The 18,391-nt window shown below is 34.5% G+C and overlaps 1 protein-coding gene across 1 annotated transcript in view; it reads left to right on the forward strand.

Moving 5' to 3' along the window:
• PDZD8 (PDZ domain containing 8) overlaps positions 1-18,391 on the forward strand; it is a 117,388-nt gene that overhangs the window by 51,201 nt on the left and 47,796 nt on the right. Inside the window, exon 3 of the mRNA XM_074233561.1 lies at positions 9,210-9,312. Within this exon, the coding sequence (XP_074089662.1) occupies positions 9,210-9,312 (103 nt within the window). The remainder of the gene's footprint in view (positions 1-9,209; positions 9,313-18,391) is intronic.

Here is an 18,391-nt window from a genome sequence, read left to right on the forward strand (position 1 = left end):
CTGACTTTGGTGCCATGGTAGTTGAATTGTTTCTTTCTGGCAGTTTGTATTATTTTCTCTTTGACTTGGGAGTTCTGGAATTTGGCTATAGTATTCCTGAGAGTTTTTTTGGGGGTGGGGTTGAGGGGGGATCTCTTTAAGGAGGTGATTGTTGGTTTCCCTCAATTTCTATTTTGCCCTTCACTTTGAGGTTCTCAAGGCAATTTTGCTGGATAATTTTTGAAAAATGAAGTCTAGGCACTCTTTTTCTGGTCATGATTTTAAGGCAGCCCAATTTTTAAATGATCTTTCCTGGATCTGTTTTATAGGTCAGTTGTTTTTCCAGATTTTCTTTTGGTCTTGTTTTTATTGTTTTTTCATCCGTCACAAAGTCATCAACTTTCTTTAGCTCCAATTCTACATTTGAAGGAGTTATTTTCTTCAAAGAGCCTTTTTATCTCCTTTTCTAGCTGTCCAGTTCTTTTTAAAGCAGTCTTCTCCTCATTGACCTTTTTGACTGCTTTATTCCATTTGATCTAAACTGGTTTTTTAGCATGTTATTTTCTTTGGTATTTTTGTATCTCCTTCACCAAGCTGCTCACTTGATTTTCATGATTTTCCTGCGTTGCTCTCATTCCTCTTCCCAATTTTTTTCTCTACCTCTCTTAGCTGCTTTTCCAAGACTTTTGAGTTCTTCTGTAACCTGAGACCAACTCCTATTTTTCTTGGAGACTTTGGATTAAGAAGTTTTGAATTTGTCATCTTCTGAGTCTATATTTTGATTGTCCATGAGACCAAAGTAATTTTCTAATGGTCAGATTTTTTTTTTGTTGTTTGCTCATTTCCTCAGTCTGTGAGCTGATATACTTCCAAAGCTTTTGGGATACCCCTGCCAAGGGATCTTAATTCATCCAGTGACTTATGAGAGGCTCTGACTGCTCTCCTGGTCAGTCCTCTGACTTTGGATGTCCACAGGCTTTCCTCTTTGCACTGGATCTGTGAGGAGGGTCCTTGCCTCTGCCCTGGATCTGAGTGTGGGTAAAGCAGCAGAGTCCTGCTCCGGGGACAGCAGGGAGACCTCTGCAGTCTCTCCCTACTCCTATTGTCTATGGGCTGAGCCCTTTGGAAGCAGTTACTGGGTGGTTCAGTAAGTTCCTGAGGCTTCCCTAAGGCCTGCACTGGCCTGGACCATCGGCTCACCCTGGTGTAGCAGTTGTCCTGTTGACCCTCCAAGTTGTCCAGGGCAATCCTTGGTTAAGAGATCTGGAAATAACTCCTGCTGTCACAGACCCAGGGCCCAGTGAGCTGTTCCTGAAAGACAGCAGCTTGTTTGCTCTGGTGCCTCAGGGCTGTGTCCTGACTGCACTGTGTTTTTTTCCTAACCCTGGTCCTGGTGGAATAGACCTTTCTCCGCAGAGCTACCAAGCCATCATGGTCTGGAAAATTGCTTCACTTAGTCTCCTATGGGTTCTACCCCATTTGAATTTGGTTAAAGTCACAATTTTACAGCATCTGGAGTTTTTTTTGGAAGAACATCTGAGAATTACTGCTTTCACTCTGCCATCTTGCTCCACTCCCCTATTGGAAAGATTATGGGTTGATAAACCCACTAATACATTGATGACGGAACTCTGAATTAGAACCATTTCAGAAAGCAATTTGGAATTATGCAAATAGGTGATTAAAATGCCCATACCCTTTGACCCAAAAGTCTGTTACTGGACTCCTATCCCATACAAGTTCCCCATATATACCCAAAATATTTACAGCAGCACTTTTTTATGACAATAAAGAACTGGAAGCAAAACCAATGGTCATTTACTAGGGAATGGCTAAAATGTGCTATATGAATGTAATGGACTACTGCAGGTAGCTAGGTGGTGCAGTTGATAGGGAGACCTGGAGTCAGAAGGACTCATTTTGCTTAATTCAAATCTAACCTCAGACACTTAAAAGCTGTGTGACCCGTGACAAGTCACTTAAGCCTGTTTTTCTTATTTGTCTTACCTGTATAATGAACTGGTAAAAGAAATGATGAACCACTCCAGAATCTTTGCCAAGAAAGAGAGTTCACAAAGATCACAAATGAGATCACATAGAGTCAGACCCTACTGAAAATGACTGAATAGCAAAATGGGATACTATTGTTTTGTAAGAAATGATTGTGATGAATCCAGAGAAGTATGGAGAGTTCTGCATGAATTGATGGAACATGAAATAAGTAGAACCAAGTAAACAGCACTGTTTGACAGTCACTGCCATATCCTTATGAAATACCTATATGGGCTATCTTTGAAGAATGAATAGAATCAGTTTTCATGATCCCTCTTCTCTGAAGTCAGCTTATAAAATACACACATTTGTAGGAAAGATATCTGTGCCTAAGGCCTTAGAAATAAGTAAGAGCTATTTTTTTCCTGTTCTTTTGTTTCATGGGTTACCAAAACCAAAGAAATAACCCAGTAATTATCATTTCAGCTGACATTGATAATGCTCAGCCTCTTTTATTTCTTTATTCAGAATTCTCAAACATAGATTTTAAAACAAACATATAATTATACTATTGTTGTTTCTGCTACTATTACTACTACTACTGCTACTATCAACCCTACCATTTAAATAATGCTTTAAAGTTAGTGTAAATGCTTTCACTAGCCTCATTTTGCAGATAAGGAAACTGATTTGGAGAGACCTTAAGTGATTTCCCCAAGAATTACCTGTGGTTAGATTCGATCTTAAATTTTCCTGGCTTCAAGTCTACCACTCTTATGTACTATATTGTCTTAGCTGGATAAATATTTGTTTACATTTATTTAATTAATTTAATTAATATCTTTAATATAATATATATTATAAAATTAAAAGTTTTGGTTCTGAAATTTATATCTTTTTTTAAATGTATATTTTTATAAGATCCAGTTAAGCTGGTTATTTACTTGTTAAATAATTTAACTTTCTAGGTATCTTGTGGTAAGCATTGGTATGAAATACATAGTTAATAATGAGGATTTGGATTTTTCTCCTATATGAAAGAGAACAGTAGCTGATTTAAGTTATGAGCAGTTTTGATCTGTAGGACCTTCTGATTAAATTAGAAGAGATTTTTTTCATTTTTGAGTCAACTGTAGAGTATAACCAGACCACTAGTATATTACATCAAAAATTAAGGTACAAAAGAAAAAAAAAAGGTGGTAGTGCAAATTGTTTGAAAACTAAAGATCAGTTCTTTCAAACTCAAGTTGAAACATTCAAAGGAGCCAAATGTTTGACTCAGAAGACTACAAATTAACATGTTTTATGGCACTTTTTACTAGTTTTGTTAAAAATTTCCCAATTACATTTTAATCTGGCTTAGACCTTGGACATTTGACACTTGGTGTAGATTACCTAGAAAAGTTTTGAAATCTTTTACAGTCTCCTAAACCTTCTATTTATAGATAATATAGATTCACATATGGGGCATTAGTAGTCATCTTAAAATTCTGTTCAGTCCTGTGGGTCGGTTTATTTATACTTGCAGATTAATTGCTACCAGCATGCTGAAGAATTTTGAATTTTTTTTTCCAACCTCTTTAAAATTTTTCAAGGATATAATCAAATTATTCTCAGTATCCAAATTTTGAATGAAAGCTGTTTTCTGAATGTTCCCAATTTGAAGTTTTATCAGTTTTAGTTTGTTAATCCCTTCCTCCCATGTTGCATTTCAACATAATATTGCTTCTTGGTCTTATGATTTTTTTTCCCCTATTGCATTTGACTGTAATGATGGACTTCAGTTTTCATTCTTCCCTTGTTGAGCAGCAGTCAACAATATTTTCTATTAAGTACCTGGTGTGTGCCAGACTTTATCAAATGCTTTAGGATACAGAATTACGGTATTGTATTTTTAAATACTATGCCTAGAAATGTTGCTATTTGGATTTAACTTACAGCTATAAATTAACTGTAAAATTTATTGTTTAAAAAAGAATTCTAATGAGATATTACTTTTCGTAATGTTTCAATATCACCCTGTAAAATTAAACTTAAATATTTTGAACATAATATTGTGCTGTAGATTCAGTGCCTGATAGATAATAGGCACTTAATTTTTATTGTATTGTACCATATTGACTCAGGGTTTTTACACAGTAAGATATTCTCCCTCCCTTCCCCCTTTACCTCCTCAATTAATAATTCATTCCTTAAATATTCTTTGAATGTCTGTTTCACTGACCCAAGGCATATTGTTAGTTGCCTTTAAAGAACTTAGTTCAGACAAATAAAATACATGCTAAACAACAGATAAATAGTAGTACAAAGGGATTAATGTCAAAAGAGTTGTTCTAATAGCATTTCTAGAGGTGTTCGTAGGAGGGACAGATCATATTGAGCTGAATGATCAGGGAAAAGATCTGATTTGAACTAGGTGCTGAAAGTTAAGCAGGATGTGAATATAGGAAGAGAGAATTATTCCATAAAGGATCATAGATCCAGAGCAGGAAAGGAATTTAGAAATCATCTAGTGTCATTTTGCTTTCAACTTCTTTGCTTTGATATTCATCTAGTCATTTTGCTAATGAGGAAACTGAAGCCCAGGGATATTAAATGACTTACCCAGTGTTCAATAGGTAGTAAAGCTTCATGGAATTTGAAAATCAAATTTTCCTATCTCTAAACTCATTATCCCAATTCCCTACTGTTTTCTAAGTCAGAGCTTTCTTAAAGTTGAATTGCCTAACTTAGAGGTAATGGGTTTGCCAGACTAGGGGAACACAACAATGAGATGATGATGTTTGTCCTTCATTTTCGAAGAAGACCATGACATCAGGGAGGTGATGTCATGACAAATACATGACTTGGTTTTGAGTGAGGGGAGCTGGGCTAAATCACCAGCCTCACTTTCCCTCCAGAACCACTTGGGTCCAATGACCAGATACATATCAGGACATCTGGGGATGACCTTAGATGCCAGGCAGTCAGGGTTAAATGACTTGCCCAGGGCCACACAGCTAGTAAGTAGCAAGTGTCTTGAGTTCAGATTCAAACTCTCATCCCCAGTGCTTTATCCACTGCACCACTTAGGTATTCAAGGGGAACACTTGAGAGGGTTTGTGTACAGGTATTGGTTGGCTTAGATGGCCTCTTGTAGTCTATCCTTCCAACCCAATGCTCTACTGAAAGTACTCTTAACAAGGTCACCATTGATCTCTTATTTGCTAACTCCACCTTTTTCTTATCCTTCAGGCATCCCTCTTCCTGGCTGCTTTTCTTCACTGCCTTTTCATGACGTTGCTCCATCCTGATTATCTCCCCTACCTGACTGACAATTTCTCAGTCATACCCCATACCTTATGCCTGAATATACCCCAGACCCATATCTTGGGTCCTCACCTATTCACACTCTTAAGTGATCTCAAGCTTACTGATTTTATCTTTATGTAAATGACTCTCAAACTTTCAAATTCAGTTCCCATACATTTTCTTAGTCAAGATCTGCACAATAAACCACCTTTTAGACATTTCCAACTAAATTCCATAGGGTTCTTGAAGTTTTGTTTAAAGTAGAATGCAGAGTTTTCCCTCCCTAATATATCCATCGTTCTGGGCAGCTAAGTGATGCAGTGGATATAGCACTGGCCTTAAAGTCAGGAGGATGGAATTTTGAATCTGACCTCAGACACTTACTAGCTGTATGACCTTGGGCCAGGCATTTAACCCTGACTGCCTGGCATTCAGGGCAATCTCCAGTTGTCCTGATTCATATCTGGCCACTGGACCCAGTTGGTTGTGGAGAAGAAAGTGAGGCCTGTGACTTAGCACAACACCCCCTCACTCAAATCCAATTTATGCATTTGTCATGGTATCACTTTCCTGATGTCATAGTCTTCTTTGGGAATGAAGGACAAACATCACCGCCATCATCATCATCATCATCATCATCATCATCATTCCTCTGATTTTCTCATATCTTATCTAGTACCCTAATGAGGCACCTATCAACAAAACAAATTCCTGTCCTAAGATTTGAGCTACCAACCCTTACTCCTAACCATTGTTCACATCTCTCTATTACTACTTGGAAGTCCACCTTCTCCCATCCTATCTTTCAGGCTAGCAAACTACTCCATATCCACCCATATTCACATTCCATTTTCTTCTTTACTGAACTACTTGAAGACACTAAGATGATATGCACAATAGATGTTACCTACTCCATAATCCTTCCCTAGCCCTGCCACTACTCCCTCCTTCCCCCTCTCCCAGTACTGGCCCTAAGTTTCACTAAGAAATGTAGGGTAGTTGCAGTCACCTTGTAACTGTCTCTAGCTTTTCTTACTTCATGCTCCTCTCTGGATGCTGCTTACCCCCGATGATTGCTACATTCTTGTTACTATCCTTACTTTCCTTCTCTACTTTACTAAGTTCCCAATCCTGTAGAATCACTTTACTTTGTTACCTTAACACAAAAAACCCTATTTGTCCCTATATACTTCTATGTTGATAGTTGGTCTTTTAAGGGAATTCATTCACATCCTTGAATCCTGTACTATACTGCAGTACTTATTTTCCCCTGCCATTACCATTATCCATCCAATTAGTCAGGGTCAGAACCTCAGAATTGCCCTTGGCTCTTCTTTGCCCTTTACTTCCTTGGTCAGAATAAGATATCAGACAGTGAGGTTCATTTGCCAAAAAAAAAAACAAAACTGTTTTATGGAGAACCATGCTGGTCAGAAAAAGTGACAGAAAGACACTCTCAGGTTCTCTCTTAAGAACTTTGAAATGCATTGTGCAGCATGGGAGACATTGGCACAGGTCACTCAGCATGGCATGCCATCATCAGAGAGAGCGCTGTGCTCTGTGAACAAAGCATAATTGAAGTAATTCAAAAGAAGTGAGAGATATTCAAATTTAGAGAATCCATCTCAAATGATAATATGACTTCCTTGTGCCTAGTCCATGGTAGAGCAGCCATAGTTAGACACACTGTAACTTGACTTTAACAAAATGATGTCATTTTGGTTCTCTTCATCCAAACAGCATCCTTGACTCTAACTAGCTTCCAAAAAGATTTTGTCCTATTTGTATCTGTTCCCTTCTTTCTACTCATAACCTTTCTCCTTTAGTCTGTTTCCTATTTTAATGCATCTTCCACATAGCTACAAAATTGATATTCTTAAAACATGAGTCTGACCACATTCTCTATTCAGGAAGTCAGTTGCTCCTTATTTCCCCCTAGGGTAGAAGTTCTTAACCTACAGTCCCTGCATAAGGGGTTTGTGAATAGGTACGTGAACTTGACTAGGGGAAAAAATTACCTTTATTTTACGAACCCCTAGCTGAAATTTCACCATGTTCTTTAATTATTTTAAAATGTTTTTCTAAGAAGGGGATTCATTGCCAAAGGGGACTGAGACACACAAAAAAATGTGAAGAATCCCTGCCAAGGGTAAAACAAACTCTTCTTCCCTTTAGCATTTAAAGCCTTTCATGATCTGACTCTAATCTATCTTTAGTTTACATGGTTTCCCAACTAGTTTTCACTCTATAATCCAGTCAAATTGACTAACTTGCCAATGTATGTCCCTCTCTCTCCTGACTCCTTGAAACTGCATAGACTAATTCTGTGCCTTATCACACATTGTCTCTTGGAATCTCTAGTCGTTGTTCTAGGCTTATACTCTAGTACCCTTTCCTAAACTTAGGCCTCTCCATCCCTGCCTTCCCCTGCCCAGAGTTGTTAACATTTTTTTCCCTTATGAAATTACTTTTTATTTATCTTATGTTTATTTTGTATTATCTCTATAAAATGTGAGCTCCTTAAAGACACAGACTTGGTATAGTTCTTGTTTAGTGTCAATATTTGTGCTTGATACACATGTTAGGTTCTTGATAAATTGTCTATTATATTGAATGTGAATTAAGGTTTAAAGAGGTGTGTTAGGAATTAGATTTTCACCAAAAGACTTTGTTTTATTATAAATTTTCCTAGATTAAAATAAATTTTATAATAGTGCTTCTTTTTACTTTAGAAGTTAATATGAATTCTCCATTAGCTGGAGCATGCATGATTTCATTTCTTTTGCTGACTAATATATAAAAAACTGCATATGTAGTTCATTTGATAGTTAACTATTTTTATCAGAGAGTGGCAGCTGAGCTCAGATGAATGAATTAAATGAAAAAAGAGGGTACAAAACTGGTATTTTGTATTTAGATGGAAAGTAATGGCTATTGCGGATATATTGAAAAACTAACTGCAATTAACCTATCACCTATCATGTTTATCATCCTTAATGTTAAAACTTGAAGCACCAGTCTAACAGACTTCTTCTGACTTTAAAGTGTTACATTTCATTTCATTGAAGAACATTTCTCTATTTCAGTATTTAGGTATATCATGAAAATAGTGGCGTTTTTTTAAGTTTCTAATTGCTCTTATATGTTTTATTTCTTCAAGTATTTTGTGTAAGGGCAAACTCTTCACATAGACTAAGACTGAATTTCAAAATTCAAATTATTCTCAAATTAATTCTTGGATCTTATATTATACACTTTGATTTCAAATATATCCTAGAAGTTAAGAAGATTATCAGTTTTATGTGTTGGCCACATTGTTTCCATTCCCCCCCCCATTAATGCCAAAAATACAATAATTGTTTTATTTTTACAATTCAGAAATGAACATTTAAGTATTTATTTACTTCTTCACAGTCCAGGAGCTGCTATGATTTCTGTGTGAATAAAGCATAACTGTTCTAAAAGGAACACTGATACTCAAAAGATTCTTCCTAACTTTATTAGACCTATATATTATTTTTATGAAGAATTTGAATCCTCTCCCCCTAAAAAACAAGCAAAACAAAACATAAACTTTGATTGCTTTTAATTTTTTTTAAAAAGTAACAGAAAAATAATCTCTCAATACTCCAGGAAAGGTAGGCATCAAGTTTAATTTTTGCCTCTGTGTGTGTTTTTGTGCATGCGCGCGCACGTGTGTGTGTGTGTGTGTGTGTATGTGTGTATGTGTGTAGTATATACTAAGTACTTTCTTTGAACACAGTAACTACTTAATAAATGTTATATATCTTTTTTTTCCACTAGAGGGTGCAGCAAGAACTTGATTTGAATTTTACATCTGTTGACCTAAACTGGAAATAAAGAGTAGAATGGCTGAATGAAAGATTTGTAAAATGAACATAGCTGTTCTAAAAACTCGTGCCCATTTTTTCATTTTTGTATTGCAGGTTATTGATTTTTGAATCCTATGAAAGAGAAGCAAATATTCATTGCACACTTGAATTGAGCAGTGGTGTTTGGGAAGAAAAGCAAAGGAGTTCTATTAAGACGGTAACTTACCTTCATATAGACCTATTTGTTATGGATCACTAAATGTTGTTATGGATCACCAAAATAAATTGACCAGAAACTCAGTCTTTAAGTTAATTTTTCCTCTATTCCCTTAATTCAAACATATTTAAACTAAGTATGTAGGTACAAGTACATAGAAGCAGAGCAGCTGTTTAGAGGGTAGAGCACAGTGTATAGAAATCCACCTTACTAGAGGTGTAACTTTGGGAAGTCTCTTAACTTCTTTCACCCTTTGCTTCTTCATCTGTAAAATGGGAATTATAGTACCTGCTTCACTGAATTGTTAGGAGGATCAATTGAGATAATACATATCAGATATATTATGTGTATGTGCATCAGTTATTAGTATTATCATATTACAGATAGAGTGATTCTGTTCATAGTAAACCTTATGTGTGTATGCATATGTGTGTCTGTGTTTATAACATTTGGTTTGCTTATATGATAAACATCTTATATGAGATTCCTTTTTCCAAGTGTAAAGTTGTAGTGATGCTATTTTTAAATGGAAAAATTGGACATGGAGAACTTTTTTCATCCAGGGTCCTTGCAAATCAATTGCTGGCACACAAAATCAGTTGCCAGGCTTCAATTCCTTAACTAGTTGTATAACAAATAACACTATGTTTTATTATCTTATAGTTAAATAATTTCAGACCTTGTAAAAACAAAAGAAACCTTTTTAAAGTTTTTTATACATATATTTTGTTAGCCAATTCTCAAAGAAATCAATTTTTAATTGCCTTGTTCTAATAGAATAATTACTATTATTCTGAACTATTTAACATACCTGTATATTTTATACACACACACACACACACACACACATATATAAAATGCCTCTGTTGATATTTTATAGAAATACATTAAAACTGAAAGAAAACACTATGTATTAGACTACGAATTATTTACAGAATTATGTGGTTCCTTTTTTTGGCTAGTTTTTATTCATTTATTCTCATTTACATGTAAACAAAAGTTCACTTAAAAAAATTAACTACCAGATTCTCTCTTCCTCCTTAAATTCCTATGTTGTTTCTTCAGGTGTTATATTGGAAATAGAAGAAATGCCTTTGAAACAGAGGAGGTACTTATAATGTCAAGCAAGAAATTCATGTTAAGACTAATTTAGTTCTCATATCATGTGATGATTTCAGTATGTAAATGATTATGGATTCTGTATAGAAACTTCAAAACCTCTTAAATGTATATTTTGTCACTTTATAGGTGAAAAGAATGCTTAGCATCTTAAATGACTTTGAGTGACTTTTATAAAAAGACTGTCTTTTAAAACTTTTTAAAATTTGTTTTATAAAAGTCTAGGTCTCTTAATGGTCTCTTAATGTTTATAATGAAACTTCATTGTGATTCATATTTTTAACAGTTGGTGGCAGTATCACCAAACGCATGGCTATATTTTAAAAATAGAAAATATCATTGTCAAATAGAGAAGAGTAGCCATCAACATCATCACATCTCATTGTTCAGAGGTATATTTACCTAGTAATTAAAAAGTTCTTTAATTAGAACCACAATAGGAGGGTTTATGAGATGCTGTGTTTCACCTGAAATGTAACAATACATAAGCCCATTATAATTCACAATGAATTCTTTGTTTCAGTGAAGACAAAATGACATTTAATTTTTATTTTACATTTAAATTACTGCTTAACAAACAACTTTCCCAAACAGTTCCTTGACTTTCTTCAAGACTAATATCATCTTTTAAAAAGCGGAGGAAGCTACAAGGAGAAATTCATTTCTGGATCTGATTCTTGCCAATAGGGAGGAAATATTTCTTGGAATTAACATAATAGGAACCTTGAGGGAAGTAACCACTACCTTCTTAGGATTTCTGATAGAAGAGAAAAGAAGTCAGAAATGGTTTAATCATATACCTTAGATTAGATAGGTAGAAACAAGAAAAAATAGGTAAAATCCAAAAAACTCAGGAGGAATAAGAAGCCTTCAAGATTGAACCACATCCAAAGGGAAATAACTTTCAAAAAGAAAAGGGAAATTATCTAAAGAAAGTGGAATGGATATGCAGAGTACTTATCAACTAAAACCCTTCCCCCTCCCCCTCCCCAATCTCAACCAGCCTACAACATGTATAAAAGTCTAAAACCAAAACAGATATCAGAAGAGGCTATTTGTATTATAAAATTATTATAAGGATATTGCAATGGGGCATAAATCTCAGAATTCTACTGAGGCTAGCAAAGAAAACTAAAGCCAATAAAAAGATTGTTGGGGTTTTTTTCCTTTTTCCTTAAATACTCTGAAAGAGGAGACTCAAGGAATAAGACGTACTGCCCTCAGCGTGAGTGAGAAAATAAAAACTCACACCAAAGAAAGCAGAGCTTTACAGCTCTTATTTTGCTTGTGTTTTTGTCTTTTGTTTTTCCTGGCTAAATGAGAATAACCTCAAGGTGGGAAAGTACAGGCTATAATGGCTAATAAGTGATATAACCCTTAGTTAATGCATTTATGTTCATATTCCCTCCAAGGTGAACTACTAGGTACTGAAAGAAGTAACTTGAGCTATGATTGAGCCATAGTTTAAGGTGTCAGCAAATGAGAGGAAGGCTTACAAAACTGGAAAACAGCGCATATTAGGCCCTTGAGCTAGGTTGTGGTTCATGAAAAAATTCAAAATTGTATCACTAAAGAACTGGAATGATTAATGAGAAGGCACTGGAATTTGAAAGAGCCTTTATTAAGAACAGGTTTTTCCATAATAACCTATTTTCATTTTTGATTTAGTTACTAAACTAAATGACTTAGGAGAATGATATAGATTTCAGCAAAGCATTTGATATTTCTTTAATGTAATTCTTGTGGGAAAAGTGCTTCATTAGCAACTTTGAAGAAGGCCTCCATTGTAAGTGCTAGGATGGACCTATACAGGACTCTGGACTATGTTTGCAGTGACTTGGAATACCAATAACAAATAACCAGTAACCAGATGATAGATAGATAGCATTTATGTAACGCCTGCCCTATGCTAGTCACTGTCCTTAATCCATTACAAAATCTTATTTGATCCTCACAATAACCCTGAGAGGCAGATACTGTTATGATCCCCATTTTATGGTTGAAGAAACTGAGACAGGCAGAGTCACACAGTTAGGAGATGTTTGAAGTCAGATTTGAACTTAGTTTTTGCTGACTATAGACCCAGTTCTCTTTCCATTTTACCACCTAGCTGTCTTATACCTGTCTTGAAGTGATAAAGGTAGAGTGGACACATCTAGTTTGCATATAACAAGAAGCTGGGAAAGTTAACACAATGGATGGTAGTTTTAAAAAGTGATGATAATCTTAAAAAAGATTTTGACAAGTTAAAACATTAGGCTAAATCTAATGTGAGGTTATTCTCATACTTAATTCTCTACACTTAAAAGAGAGAAGTATAAAATCTCACATAGATATTTAAAATCAGCTTTTCAAAGAGTAGAGGAGGCATGCTCAGGTGACCAAATAACAGTATATCTGAAATAAAATCTGGGAAATTTCATTGACTGTAGACTTGCCATAAATCAGGAGTGGGACTTGGCAGCCAAGAAAGTGAATATAGTTTTCATCTATTAATATACCTCTGAGGAAGAAGGAAGTGATTATTGCAGTTTTCTGCCTTGGAAAATAGCATCCATCCTGAATACCATACTTTAGGAGGTGTAGTTATTGGTTACCTGGAGAAGATGTAGAGGAGAAAAGTAATAGTGTTGAAGAGCCTCAAATATATACATTTTATGAGAATTGACTGGTAGAACTAGTGGTATTTACTTGGAAAAGAGGAGGTTTGGGAGGAACTTTTTAAAAAAATTTTTTTTAATCACCAACATTTCTCCCAGTATTCTCCCCCTCCCAGAAAATCATCCTGTGTAACAAATAATACTTTTTTTAAAAAAAGATAAGAAAAAAATCATCAAAACAGTCAAATCAGATCTTTGCAGAAATCAGAATACTCCATACAGTTTGTCTTTAAGCTATTCTTACTCTTCATTTGGTAATATTCAATTGATCTTTTTTAGTTCATTCTCTATACACACATGCATATATATATTTTATGGGGATATATGTATAAATGTACATATATGTATATATACATATATTTGTTTTCTTGGCTTCACTTTCTTTATCAGATAATATAGAATATATCCATCCATTCTTTGTATTCATCAAACCAAGTATTTCTTCATCATAGTAACATTCCAGTGCATTCATGCACAATGATTTGTTTAACCATTACCCAATCAATAGGCATCTACTTTGTTTCCAATTTTTTGCTATCAAGAAAATGCTGCTATAAATATTTATTGTAAATTTAAAAATTTTACTAGTAGTGCCTGTTATATCTCTGATAAATGTAAACTCAACTTAGTTATTGATTTTCCACCTGTATGTGTGTATTTCAAGTACACATGTTTCAGTACACCAATGGAATGGTTGTTTGTATATACACATCACATTGCCCCACGCTCCTATTTTCCCCTCTACCACAAAAACTGTCTTACATGTCTCTTATGTGAGAAATTTTTCCCATTCTATTTCTCCCTTCTCCTTTCTCCCAGTGCATCCCTCTTTTTCACTTTTTTTTTGGAGGGGGGGAGGAATCACCAACATAACTAATTCACGTTTATAACCTTTTTATCTAGATAGCTTCTAACTAACCTAATGATAATAAAGATCAAAGGAATTACTGAGTTTCTTAGGATTTCTCCTCTTTGTTGATTACATTTTCATGCTTCTCTTGAGTCTTTTTGAATGTTTTATTTTCTGTTCTGCTATAATCTTTTCATTAGGTATACTTAAAAGTCCTCTGTGTATGTGATTATCTCTTTTTGATCTGTTATGTAGGTCTGTTGTTTTCTGCTGAGATAGTTCACATTTTCTTCTATTTTTTCCACTTTTTAAACTTTTATTCTTTCTTGATATCTCCTGAAGTCATTAGTATTAGCCTGTAGAAATCTAACTTTTTGAGAAATTATATTTTTCCCATTGGGATTTTTTTAAACCTCTTTTTCTATTTGACTAATTCTCCGTCTTAGGGAGTTCTTTTTCTTAAGGGAATTTTTGAACCTTCTTTTTCCATTTGGCCAATTCTGTTTTTACAGGAGTTTCTTTATTCAATGCATTTTTGTGTTTTAGTTTTTTTTAACCAGTAGGCTACTTCTGATTTTTAAAGTTTTGTTTTATTCATTATTTTTTGTGCCTCTTTTACCTAGCTGTTCATTCTTTTTTCTTTATTTTCTTATATTACTCTCATTTCTTTTCCCCATTTTTTTTTCTCTACCACTCTTCTCTCTTACTTTAATTTTTGGGCTCTGTTTCCCCTGGGAGTGAAGAGTTTGTTTTTTACTGAAGTTTCAAGCTTTGGGTTTTTTCATACCTCTGTTTTCAGAGCTAGTTCTGAGGGTCTGCAAGTTTCAGTACATCGAAGGTGGTATGGTATACTCTCCAGATTTGTACACTGGTCTTTACTCAGGAAGGAGCTTCTGCTTTCCTGCAGCCACAAACACTTCTACTCTGGTTCCTTTTGGCCTTCAGACTTTAACCAGTGTCCTTGCCGTGTGCGTGATGACAGTTCTCCTCCCTTTCCTGGAACTGTGACTCAGAACTGGCAATAGAGTAACCAGTTAGTATCGGCAGAGGATCCCCTATATTTTCTTTCTGACCTGTTATCTGACTTCAATCCTGTGTCTGGGCTGAGAGCTTCCTAAACTGCTGTTGCTTCTGTTTCTGCTGTCACAGTCACCTACCTCTCTGGCCCACCACTAGTGTTCCTGCTGAACACAATCTGGACCAATTCTGATCCCAGATCTCTCTTGCCACCCTCTTGAGTGTTTAGACTGGTTAAATATCTCACCCTGACCTTTTGTTGTCCCTGCTACTCCAAAATTTGATTTGAGATGTAATTTTAAAGTTGTTTGGAGGGAAATGGTGGGTGAGTTCAGTTGTGTTGCTGCCTCTCCTTTGCCATCTTGGTTCCACTCTGTAGCACATTAGTATTTGTTCACATTCAATTCACAATCAGCTATTCCCCATTTAGTGTTTATTCCTTCAATTTCCAATTCTTTGCCATCACAAAGAGTTGCTATAAATATTTTTTTTACATAGAGTTCCTTTTCCCCTTTAATCTCTTGGATACAGACCTAATAGTGGTATTGGCATCTATTATATGTAAGATATGGAGGACTATGGGGAAAGGCAGTTTCAGAGAACTATAAGACATGGTCCTAAGCCTAATGAAGCTTGAAATCTCATTTGGGAAATGACATAATACATTCATGTTAAAACATAATGCGTTCATGTTTAAAAATAATTACAGAAAAGATATAAATGACTTCAAGAATACAATATAAAATGTCACAAAGCTGATGCTTTTGTAGCTAATCAGATTAAGAGATTATCAATTATTATGAAAAGGCTAAATGTTAGGACATAAGGTGAGATGGAGAGGAAAGGAAAAGAGCATATATATATACATATATATACATATATATATACACACGTGTGTGTGTGTGTGTGTGTGTGTGTGTGTGTGTGTAATCATTGAATTGATCAGAGAAATTCAGAACTGAGACCTAAAAGGTGACATGTAATCCAGGCCTCTTTTATCAATGAGAAAACTGAGACTAAAAGAGCTTGGGATTTTCTCAAATTCAGATCAGTAAATTTGGAGTCAATTTTGAGTTCAAATTCCAACTTTGTTTACCACATATATATAGTTTTGAACAAGTCATAGCCTTTTCTGGGCTTTTATAATATGAAGAGATTGTCCTGGATGTCCTCTCAGTATACCTTTAAATTATAAATTAGTGATTCTATAGTATCAGGTCTCCTTACTCTGTTAGTGAGCTTTGTACTACACCAGGAAATAAAATTTGCAAAATGGGTTGGGCCTGCATTTCACTGAATACAAGGGTCTATCTAGAATTAGAACTTTAGCTAGTAGTTAGGATTCTGAGCAATGGAATAAAATGCTTAAACTTGTATTTTATGAAGAGCCAGCCACAGGATTTAGGAGTTGAAAGCCATCTATTTGAGTGGCCATCTAATTCAACCCATTCACAAAAACATCCAACCTCTGCTTAAAGACATGAGAGGTGGAGAAAACCAACCTCTCTATAAGCTGGTCACTCTACTTTGAGACTCTTTTTTGGTTCTAATTGTTAGGAAGGTTTTCCTAACTGACATTTCCATTTCCTTTTTTGTAATTGCCACCCTTTGCTCCTGGTTCAGCCCTCTTGATCTGAACAAAACAATTCTAATCTCTTTTCTCCAATGTGAACCTTCAAATATTAGAATACAGCTTTCATATTGCCTTCTATCTTCCTCCAAATGATGCTAATGTCTTAGTTTCAAGACCCTTCATTATCCTGGTTACTCTCCTCTACACACTTTGTTTCCTTTTTCTACCTCTTTCCTCCAACTGTCAGTCGGATAGAGGAGAAAACAATCCATTGTCCTTTTAACTTTTAAACCAAGCTATACAAGTATATAGAGAATACTTAATTTTAGGATTTATTTTGAAATACATAATTTCAACAATTAGTATATAATTTTAACTAGAGGAATCTTTAGGTTTTTTTTTAATCTTCATAACTTGGTCAAAGCTATAAGTATTTTTATTCTCCCCTATATTTGCAAAGATAAAATGAATAAACTTTTTTAATACTTAGAGATCTTCCCATATTTATTGTAACCAGAAACCATTTTGAGAAATTGCTAAGTGACAAATAGATTAGAAACATGGTTCTGAGTTATTAACTAGAGCTAGTTCTGAAAATGCCAATAGTAATATGTTTCTTCAAGGCATCAAATGCCATCTATAGTCTCAGGGAAGTGAATTGAAATACTTCTTGTGAAGAAATCATATAGCATCATTAATGTATGATAGATAGTATAGCTTTTGATGGATTTACGAGTACATGCCAAATGTAAATTGGCATCAGAAAATAGCATAAACTTTATTTTGTAGAGAATATTTGATGAAATTCTAGATTTGATAACCAGTTTTCAATCTGAGGACCCTTTCATTTATAAAAATCTTGGGTTACCCTTATAAGATACTCTGTTAATATTGATTTACGAAAATGCAGAAGACAGTATGCGCCATGCTTATAGAGTTAAGTTAGCCATTTGGGAGTATAACTTAATATTAGAACTATTTAAAAAGTAAAGTCTTTAGAGTAAAGTTAGAATTTGATATGTTTTAAATGCCTGTTCATCTTTCCTAACCACACATTTCAAAGAATTTTCTTAAGTAAAATAAATTACCCTTATTATTTTTCTTTTCTGTATTGAAACATGCCTTTTATTTTAATATTTTTATTTCTAAATATATTCTTCCTCCTATCTATGAAACTTGCCCTTTAATCAAATTTAAAACAATAATAAAAAAATCTAGGCAAGGATTACATTTTCTTTTGGTACTGTAGATGCAATTAGATCATTGAGGTCCCATCCAGCACCAGAATTCTGTGATTTTGTGAAATATATTGTAGCACTGAATAAAACAGAAAACACTGTGCAGTAATGTAGAATCAGAAACTAATTTATGAGTACTTCAGTTCCTCATGCTTGGTCGTTGGCATTTTGGTGGGCTTATGTAGCTACCCAAAGCCAAATGCTTTGGAGTTAGCATTTTGGTGCTCTTATTGAACAGTTTGCCATTTACAAGCTTAATCCTATCAAAAGAAAAAGAAGGATTAAAGCAAATATGGCTTTTGGAAAATGTCACTTTTTATGAAAAGTCTGGTCTTTTTCAATTTGATAATATTTGCAAATACATTGGGTACTCTTGAGATTTTAACCACATACAATATTCTGTAATCTTTTTTATGAATAAATTGAAGGCTCTTGAACTTTAATAATAAATCCTATCTAGTATTTCTGCTAAAATTTTTGGTTAAAAATTGAACTGAGATTCTAAGTTCAGGTATTTGTGACATTGAAAGATTAAAAACTTTTGGTAAATGATAGAAACATGAATTCATTTAATAATTATTTACTGTGTGTTTAAAGAGAACACACGTTAGACATTTTAGAT

The sequence above is a fragment of the Macrotis lagotis genome, chromosome 4 (genome assembly GCF_037893015.1).
Source record: "Macrotis lagotis isolate mMagLag1 chromosome 4, bilby.v1.9.chrom.fasta, whole genome shotgun sequence".
NCBI classification, from domain to species: Eukaryota; Metazoa; Chordata; class Mammalia; order Peramelemorphia; family Peramelidae; genus Macrotis; species Macrotis lagotis.